This window comes from Tachyglossus aculeatus, chromosome 3 (genome assembly GCF_015852505.1).
Source record: "Tachyglossus aculeatus isolate mTacAcu1 chromosome 3, mTacAcu1.pri, whole genome shotgun sequence".
Classification (NCBI taxonomy): domain Eukaryota; kingdom Metazoa; phylum Chordata; class Mammalia; order Monotremata; family Tachyglossidae; genus Tachyglossus; species Tachyglossus aculeatus.
Genome location: NC_052068.1, coordinates 64,040,574 through 64,050,920, shown reverse-complemented (window position 1 = coordinate 64,050,920; position 10,347 = coordinate 64,040,574). Strand labels below are relative to the sequence as shown.

Sequence of the window (10,347 nt, the reverse complement as noted above, 5' to 3'; positions counted from 1 at the left end):
AGCTCTTTGTCCAGGGTCCTGCACACAGTAAGCACTTGATCGGTACCAGTGATTAGTTGATTGAGGGCTGTCGGGGTTCTGTTTGGGGCTTGAGCAGAAGAGTCCATAGAGGGGGTCAAAAACCATTCATTTTCTGGAGGCAGTCCATTTACTCCTCATCTTTCCAGTGCCGGTTCTGCCTCAGTTTTGAGCCAGTTTTGCGATGATCCGCTGTCAGAACTGGCTCCAACTGAATGAAGAGGGAGCTCCTAGGTCAGCAAGCATGACCTGAAACCAGCAGCTTCGGGTGCACTTCATCACCCCTAGAACTCACCCTGGAGAAGGGCGCACTGCCTCATCCCACAGTTAACTGTGTTTTCCCCGTGAGAATTTGTGACCCGTGCTCCCCTCAGCAGAAGCAGCCGTTCACTTCCTTTTATGCTATTTATGTTACCCATTTATTCATTTGTGGTTATTATTTACACAAATTCTTTCACTCTTAGCTATGAAATAAGTACCAGTGTATGTTTACAGTCCTTCTCGTCAAGGGTGAGCCCCTTGAGAGCAGGGATGGCATCTTTTGCTTTTTTGGTGTGATTCAAGATACAGATACTTCCTCCAGCTAGGGTTCAGGCAAATTTTGGGGGGTAAAGGGTGGGAGGGGGGATTGGGGAAGGGGGAGAAGAGCTATGTGGGGAGAGAGACCACAGCCCAGCACTATGTGGAGGAACCAGAAATGATGCGGGCAGTTGCCTAGGTGACAGGACCCTGTGGTAAAAGACATCCTCACACTGACAGAGCTCCAGCACCCCATTTGCGAGAGCCATAGACTCAGGAAGGGTGTCTGTCCCAAGCACATTTCCCCCGAGGAGCTGAGGTAAGAATTCGAGGTGAGAAACTTGGGGTCTAGAGAGGCTAGTTTGAGGGGAGGGACCCTCAGGCTGTGGGTGAAGAAGACAAGTTGCTTCCTTTTAGGGAGTCACATTTGAATCAGCACAGTTAGGGTGAGACATTCTGAGTCAGAGTGATAAAATGGGGTTTGAAAGAACTGAGTCCTGAGCCCCAAATCTTTCCATTGAGCCTGCAAACCCATCTTCCAGCCCCCCAACTCTGGATTTTCTCTGTACCAGGGTAGATTCCCCTCCCCACCCTGCATTGCCACCCAACCATCATGCCCAGCCCTGGCAGCCGGTGCCCACAATCCTCCCTGGCAACTCCTGGAGGGATCAAGCTAAATTGGCTATTAACATGCTAGTTCTAACTCCCTGTAGCTTCTCCAGCACTCCATGTATTTCTCCACGTATTTCCCAGAACCCCATGGATTGTAACCTCCAAGAACCCAGGGGCCGTGTCAAGTCTTAGCCCACTGAGCAGTTGGCCAGGATTCAATTAATGCTACTTGATGGTGGGGCTGTTGGTGGAGGAATGAGCTGTCCTAAACCTTCTTTTTCTCCCATAGCCATGGTTTCTGGCCTATTTCTCTTTCTCCTTCTCCTCCTGCCCTCACCCGTCCCTGCCTCCTGCCGCCCTGCCACCCCGGAGGAGTGTAAGGAGAACCAAAAGTTCATCCCGGGGTACCAGCTGGCAGGAGAAGGCGTGGATGTCACCACCCTGCAGCGCACTGGCTTCTTCTCTGTGGATCTAACTAAATACCTCCAGAAGAACGGAACCTGCATGCTCTGCCACAATGACCATCAGGGTGGGGAACGCCAACGCCTCCCTTTGGCCATCACAGACTGGCACGCTGAAACGGCCAAGTGCCATAGGGCAGTGGTCAAGACAATGTCTCATTCGACCATAGATGTGGCCAACTCAGTAGCCAAGAGCATCAGAAATGATTGGAAGGCGGGGCTGGACGTGGCCCCCAAACCAGGAGTCAACTTCCAGGTGTCGATAGCTGGATCCCACTCCCAAGCAGCCGATTTTGCTTCAGGAAAATTGCAGGAGGATGAGTATATCTTCACCAGCGACGAGGTGGAGTGTCGCTACTACAGGTGAGGGGTCTGCCACTGGCTCTGGGGTGGGGAGCAGCCAGTATTATAACAATAGTAACAACAATAATGAATATTATCAATAATAGCAATAATAATAATGTCTTGAATTGATATTGCATTGCCATTTTTCCCAAGTGCTTTCATTATAAGGATCTCATGCTACTCTCCAGCATCCCTGTGAGGTAGAGTTTATTATCCCCATTTAACAGATAAGGAAACTGAGGAATTAGAGAAGTTAAGGACAGGGAACAACTCTGTTCCTAGTAGAACACTCTGCATTCATTCATTCATTCAATCGTATTTACTGAGCACTTCAACTGTGTGCAGAGCACTGTACTAAGTGCTTAGCACTGTACTAGTGGGCTCTCAATAAATACCAATGATGATGACAATGATGATGACTAGCCCAGTGTCCTACAACAAGCCAGTGACAGATACCATCCAAACTGCTACTTCATTAATCCAAGCATTTATCCTATCCCACCTTGATTACCATATCAGCTTCATTGCTGACCTCCCAGCATCCTGTCTCTCACAACTCCAGTCCATACTTCATTCTGCTGCTCGGGTCATTTTTCTACAAAAACATTCAGGGCATGTTTCCATACTCCTCAACAATCTCTAGTGGTTTCCCATCCATCTCTGCATCACGCGTGAAACTCCTTACCACAGACTTTAAAACACTCAGTCACTTTGCTCTCTTCTACCTTTCCCATAACTGCAGATGGCACCACCAGCCCTTCGTGTCTCACAAGTCTGAAACCTTGGCATTATCCTTGACTCCTCTCTCTCATTCATCCCACATATTCAATCCATCACTAAATCCTGCTGTTTAACCTTCACAACATCACAAAAATCTGCCCTTTCCTCTCCATCCAAACTGGTACCACATTCATCCAATCACTTATTCTATACCATCTTCATTACTGTAGCAGCCTCCTTGCTGACCTCCCTGCCTCTTTCCTTTCCCCACTCCAGTCCATACTTCACTCCGCTGTCTGAATCATTTTTCTAAAGACATTCAGGCCATGTTTCCCCACTCCTCAAGACCCTCAGTGGTTGCCCATCCATCTCCGCATCACAAAGAAACTCTCACCATCAGCTTTAAAGCACTCAATCACCTTGCCTTCTCCTACCTCCCTTCGCTACTCTCCTACTATAAGCCAGCCCGTACACTTCGCTCCTTTCATGTCAACCTTCTCACTGTCCCTCGACATCATCTACCTCACTGCTGACCTCTCGCCATGTCCTGCCGCTGGCCTGGAATGCCCTCCCTCTTCATATCCAACAATCACTCTACTCATCTTCAAAGCGTTATTGAAGGCACATCTCTTACAAGAGACTTGCCCTGACTAAGCCCTCATTTTCTCTTCTCCCACTCCCATCTGTGCAGCCCTAACTTGATCCTTTAATCCACCACCACCACCCAGACCCACAACACTTATGCAAATATCCATAATTTATTTCTATTAATGTCTATCTTCCCCTCTAGACCATAAGCTCACTGTGGTCAGGGAATGTGTCCGCTAATCATTGTATTGAACTTTCCCAAGCACTTAGTACAGTGCCCTGACACAGTAAGCACTCCATAAATACGATAGACCAATTGATTGATTGATTGACTGATGGAGCTGAGACCAGAATGCAGCCATCCTGATTCCCAGAGTAGTAATAATAATAATAACTGTGGCATTTGTTAAACGCTTACTTTGTGCCAGGCACTATACTCAGCTCTGGGGGGTATAGAAGCAAATTGGGTTGTACAAAGTCCCTGTCCCATGTGAGGCTCACTATTTCAAACCCCATTTTACAAAATGAAGAGACTTACCCAAGGTCACACAGCAGATAAGTGGCAGAGCCAGGGATAGAACCCATAACCTTCTGATTCCCAGGCCTGCACTCTATCCACTACACCACATTGCTCCTCTATGCCACTTCATAACAAGGAAGTCCAGATGGGGAAGTCCAGATGGGTTTTGGCAGAGGACCTTTAAAGAGACGGTCAGTTGGACATCCGTCTTCTCACCCATTTCCGCTGACCTGAATAAAAATCTCACCAAGAATAGTGACATCATCCAACCTAGAGACCAGATTACGTGCAACGGTCAATACTTTACCGTATGCATCTTCAGATGGGCCTTTGCTCTGCATGCAGTAAGTGCTCAATAAATACCGTTGATTGATTATCTGCACTTGCTACGCTTAGTGTCTGACCTTATTTTTTGTCATAGTATTTGTTAAGTGCTTATTCTGTGCCAGGCACTGCACTAAGCACTAGGGTAGATACAAGCTTATTAGGTTGGATACATTCCATGTCCCACCTGGGGCTTACAATCAATCCCCATTTTACAGGTGAGGTAACTGAAGCCCAGAGCAGTTAAGTGACTTGCCCAAGGTCACACAGCAGACAAGTGGAAGAGTCGGGGATAGAACCCAGATCCTTCTCACTCCCAGGCCCATGCTCTGTCCATTAGACCGCTTCTCTATTTTGTTCCTGCTCCTTCTTGAAACCTTTGCTTTAAAAAGGGTTAATCCATTTCTAATTGCAGTTCAGTGGCAGGATTGCCTTTTCCCCCTATCTCCTCAGTGTCTATGGCTAGGCCACATTGTCAATGGCTTTGCTTCAGTGTGTCTTTACAATGTCTCTTCTGTCTTTGCTTATTTACATCCTCCTTAGTATTTATGGATGCATCTCAATTTTCATATTTTGAACCCTCTACTTGTAAATATTTCTATGTTGGTCTCCCCTGTTAGAGTAAGCACTCCTTACTCTCTCTAACTGTAAGCTCTGTTTTTTAAATAAAGGTATTTGTTAAGCATTTATTATGTGCCAGGCACTGCTCTAAAAACTGGGGTAGATACAAGCTAATCAAGTTGCTTGCTGTGGGCAGGAAATGTGTCTACCAACTCTGTTATTTTGTATGCTCCTGAGCACATAGTACTGTGTTCTGAACAAGGTAAACATTCAATATTTTTTTAAAACTGGTATTTGTTCAGTGCTTGCTATATGTACTAAACACTGGGGTTGGTACAAGCTAATTGTGTTGGACTTAGTCCACGTCCCACTTGGGGCTCACAGTCTTAAGCCTCATTTTACAGATGAGGACTGTATGCTTATTATCGGGGGGGGGGGGGGAGGGAAACGGGCCTGCTAATTATAATAATAATGATAGCATTTATTAAGGAATTTATTAATTCCTTTGTATTATGCTGTCCCAAGCACTTAATGTCATGTTCTGCACATAGCAAGCAATCTATCAATGCCATTGAGTGATTGAAGAGGTAACTGAGGCACAGAGAAGTTAAGGGACTTGCCCAAAGTCACAAAGCAGACAAGTGGCAAAATGGGGATTAGAACCCAAGTTTTCCTGACTCCCAGACTTGTGCATTATCCATTAGGCATGCTGCTTCTCTAAATAAATACAATAGATTGATTGCAGGCAGACTGTATTACTTCATTATTCCGGACTTCCAAAGAGATTAGTACACCAAGTGGGTCCTCAGTAAATGGTGATACTATTACTACTTTACTGAAGGAAGTTTACCTATATTACAACACTGTTCACTGCTGTCACCTCAAACATAACATGTCCAGAACAAACTCCTTATCTTGCCACCCAAACCCTGTTTTCCCCCTGACTTTCCCATCACCATCCTTCCTGTCTCACAAGCCCATAACAATGGCATTATCCTTGACTCCTTTCTATCATTCAACCCACACATTCAATCTATCACTAAATTTTGTCAGTTCAACCTTCACAGCACCACTAAAATCTGCCCTTTCCTTTCCATCCTGCACTATGGGCAGGGAACGTGTCTATCTATTGTTACACCATATTCCCCCAATCGCTTAGTATAACGTTCTGTACACAGTAAGAATTCAATAAATGTGATTGAATAAATGAAGAGCTTCACCTTTTTATGGATCCAAATTTTCCTTCTAAGTTTTTTTCTTTCACCATGAATTTCAGGAGGCCCTCTGGGACTCGAGATTCACTCCCTTCGTGCCAGGGAGTCCTGGCTCCATGCTCAGCCTCCTCCTAGCACTATCCTCAGCCTCCCCCTACCCGGGCCAGCACAGAGCCACCCTTGGAGAGTCAACCCTGTCATAGGGCAGGGTCCCCTTATACCATGAGATGGCACACAGCATGATAGGCTCCTTAAGCACCTTCATTTTCAACATTTGGGGAAGGGAAGCAACCCGTCAGATGTAATTTCCAACACAGCATTCAGAAGACCCGCCCCAGTGAGGCAGTGGCTCAGAGTTGACAAGGAGAGCATGAGCATGAGCATCATCATCATCATCAGTGGTATTTATTGAGTATTTACTGTGTGCAGAACACTATACTAAGTGCTTGGGAGAGTACAATATGACAGAGTTGGCAGGCACATTCCCTGCCCACAACGAGCTGAATTAGGAGTGGAAGTAAGACCCGATCACTTTTCACAGGGAAACACAAAGCCCTTCAGAATACCAATAGTAGTGTTTGTTAAGCATTTACTACGTGCCCAGCACTGTGCTAAACACTGGAGTAGATACAGGATAATCTGGTTGGACACAGTCCCTGTCCCCTGTCCCGCATAGGGCTCAAGGTCTAAGTAGGAAAGAGAACAAGTACTGAATCCCCCTTTATCAGATGAGGAAACTGAAGCAAAGATAAGAAATCACATCTCTTCCAGGAGGCCTTCATCACCCTCACCACCCCACCCATATCCCCATAAACTGCTTTTTCAGTTCTTTGACACCAACCTAAACAGTAGAATATTCATTCATTCAATCAGTTGTATTTATTGAGCACTTACCCTTTGCAAAGTACTGTACTAAGCACTTGGGAGAGTACAATATAACAACAAACAGACAGATTCCTGCCCACAGTGAACTCACAGTCTAGAGGGAGAGACAGACAATAATATAAATAAATAGATTGATGAATGAATAAATGACTGCTATATACAAATATATACATATGTGCTGTGGGATGGGAGAGAGGATAAGTGAAGGAGCAAGTAAGGGTGGCACAGAAGGGAGTGGGAGAAGAGGAGGGCTTAGTCAGAGAAGGCTCCTTGGAGGAGATGTGCCTTCAATAAGGTTTTGAAGTGGAGGAGAGCAATTATCTGTCTGATAGGAGGAGGGAGGGTGTTCTAGGTTTAAGATAGGATGTGGATGAGAGATTAGCGGTGAGATAGATGAGATCGAGAAGTGAGAAGTTTAACATTAGAGGAACAAAGTGTATGGGCTGGGTTGTAGAAAGAGAATAGGAAGGTGAGGTAGGAGCGGGGCAAGGTGACTGAGTGCTTTAAAGCCAATGGTGAGGAGTTTTTGGTTGATGCAGAGGTGGATGGGCCATCACTGGAGTTTCTTGAAGAGTGGGGAAACATTTCCTGAAGAGTGGGGAAACATGGTCTGAATGCTTCTGAAGGAAAATGATTCAGGCAGCAGAATAGAGTATGGACTGGAGTGGGGAGAGACAGGAGGCAGGAAGGTCAGCAAGGAATTTGATACAATAATCAAGTCAGGATAGAATAAGTGCTCGCATTAATGTGGTAGCAGTTTGGACAGAGAGGAAGGGGTGAATTTTGGCAATGCTGTGAAGGTAGTATTGACAGGATTTAGTCCAGGGCTTAGAACAGTGCTTCGCACATAGTAAGCGCTTAACAAATTCCATCATTATTATTATTATTATATGTGGGTTAAATGAGAGAGAGGAGTCAAGGATAATGCCAAGGTTACAGGCTTGTGAGATGAGAAGGATGGTAGTGCCATCAACAGTGATGGGAAAGTGAATGGGAGGACAGGGTTTGGATGGGAATATAAGAAGTTCAGTTGTAGCCATATGAAATTTGAGGTGACGGGAGGACATCCAAGTAGAGATGTCTTGAAGGCAGGAGGAAATGTGAGATGGCAGAGAGGGAGAGGGATCAGGGCTGGAGATGTAGATTTGGGTGTCTTCAGCATAGACGTGATAGTTGAAGCCTTGTGAGCGAATGAGGGAGTGGGTGTAGATGCAGAAAAGAAGGAGACCCAGAACTGAACCTTGAGGGACCCCCACAGTGAGGGGTTGGGAGGCAGAGGAGGAGCCCATGAAAGAGACTGAGAATGAGTGGCCAGAGAGATAGGAGGAGAACCAGGAGAGGACAGTATCTATCCCCCACTCCACTGAACTTAAGCTCTATATCTTTAAACTCTCTTGCTTCCCCCTACCTGAAATTTATTTTAGTCCCTGCCTCTCCCACTATATTGCACGCTTCTTGAGGGCAGGGACCATGTCTACCAATTCTACTGACTCTCCCACATGCTTAGCACAGTGTTTTGTGCACAACAGGTACTCAATAGACATTATTTATTGAGTTCAATTGGATCTGGACTGACTCCTCTCTCCCCTCCCAGGTTCCACCTTGTTCGGAAACCCCCTTTGAAAACCCATTTCAGCCAAGCTATCCAGGCCCTCCCCCTCAAGTTCAACTCCTCCACTCAATCCAACTACTTCCGTCTGGTCTCCGAATACGGCACTCACTTCATCACATCTCTGAACCTGGGGGGTCGGGCCACCGACATAACTGCCCTGCGCACCTGCAAGCTCGCTCTGGACAGGATCACGGCCGACGAGGTGGCCAAGTGTCTGGAGGTGGAAGCGAATGTGAATGTACTCAGCCACGGGCCCACCACAGCGAATAAGAAGTGTGAGGAGCAGAGGAAAGAGCATGGGATCCAAGGGTCCTTCCACGACACGTACAATGAGCGACACGTGGAGGTGGTGGGAGGGCAGCACGAGAACACTGCTGACCTGATTTTTGGGGTCCCCCAGGGGCCGGAGCAGTTCACCGCCTGGATGGCCACACTCCCAGCATCTCCCGGGCTGGTGAGCTACTCCCTGTCCCCTCTCCACTTGCTGTTGAAGCCTCAGAACCCCCGCAGAGAAGAATTGAGGCAGGCCGTGAGTGAGTACATCAACAAGAGGGCCCGGTGGCAAAACTGCACCGAGCCGTGCCCTCCCGGGAAAGTGAAAAGTTCCCGTGACCCCTGCCGCTGTGTGTGCCTGAAAATAGGAGGTATGGACGAGAACTGCTGCCCTCAGGAAAGGGGCCTGGCCAGGATGGAGGTGACCATCCACAGAGCCAAAAATCTGTGGGGAGACAAAACCACGGCCACAGACGCCTATGTCAAGGTGTACCTTGGGGGGCAGGAGTGGAAGACTACCACGGTGTGGAACAACAACAATCCGGTGTGGGGGCAGTGGATAGATTTTGGTATGGTGGAGCTGTCCAGGGCGGGCCCCCTCCGGGTGCAGGTGTGGGATGAGGACGAGGGCTGGAATGATGACCTCCTGGGCTCCTGCGACCAGCAGCCTGTGGCGGGGAATTCCCAGAAGATATCTTGCCTCTGTAAGCACGGCTCCGTGGAGTTCTCGTATAAGGCCACCTGTGCGGCCCACCTGAAGGGACGAAAGTGCCTAGAGTATGCCCCTCAGTGGGACCAAGCTGCGAAGGACCATCTGGGTCTGCCTAGTCAAGTGGCCCATTGAGTGATGGGGATGCTGGAGTTTCCGGGGGCTAGCGCTGTGGAAAGCCCATGCCTTTCACCTCGCTACTTTCTCTTCTAAGTGGAGCAACTCAGGGCATTAGTATGAACCAGTCAATCAAACATTCAGTCAGTGATATTTGTCGTGTACGTACTGTGTACAGAACACTGCACTCGGCACTTGGGAGATTACATTATAACAGGGTTTGTAGTCACATTCCCTGCCCACATGGGCTGACAGTCTAGAAGAGGAACGTTGAATCATGGACTCGATGACCCCCTGGGGAAGGTCATCCAGGCCCATGTCTGCCTCCAGGCAGGACACACCTAAACCAACCAAGTCTCTCATTTTTTCCAGGGAAGGAGAATCTCAGTTTCTCACAGTTGCCCTGGTTTATGATTAGCAATCTTCCCTGCTTTTAGACTGTGAGCCCACTGTTGGGTAGGGACTGTCTCTATATGTTGCCAACTTGTACTTCCCAAGCGCTTAGTACAGTGCTCTGCACACAGTAAGTGCTCAATAAATACGATTGATTGATTGATTGCTGAGAATCTAACCCAAATCTGGCATGCTGAAGTTATGTCAGTTTTCCTCTTAATCTCTCTTCAGTAATCTCTCTTCTCCTCTTAATCACTTCAGTGGGAGTGATCTTATGATATGGGAGTCTTAGAATACGGATGAGGGGTCTTTTATCTCATTTAAAACCAACTTCCACTCCCAAATCATTTTTTACATTGGGATTTACCCAGATCATATATATCCAAAATGTAGTTTTTTGGAACTTTTGTTATGTTTTCCTTGGCAGTCCTGCTGCCAAAATGAATTTATTGGTTTACGAGTCTATCCTAATCCAG

At 47.1% G+C, this 10,347-nt stretch overlaps 1 protein-coding gene across 1 annotated transcript; it reads left to right on the top strand.

The window, feature by feature from the left end:
* Positions 1-1,440: 1,440 nt before the first annotated feature.
* Positions 1,441-9,496, top strand: LOC119925413 (perforin-1-like). Its single transcript, XM_038743492.1, has 2 exons — positions 1,441-1,973; positions 8,362-9,496. Exons 1-2 carry the CDS (start codon positions 1,441-1,443, stop codon positions 9,494-9,496), a joined length of 1,668 nt encoding a protein of 555 aa, XP_038599420.1.
* Positions 9,497-10,347: the final 851 nt, after the last annotated feature.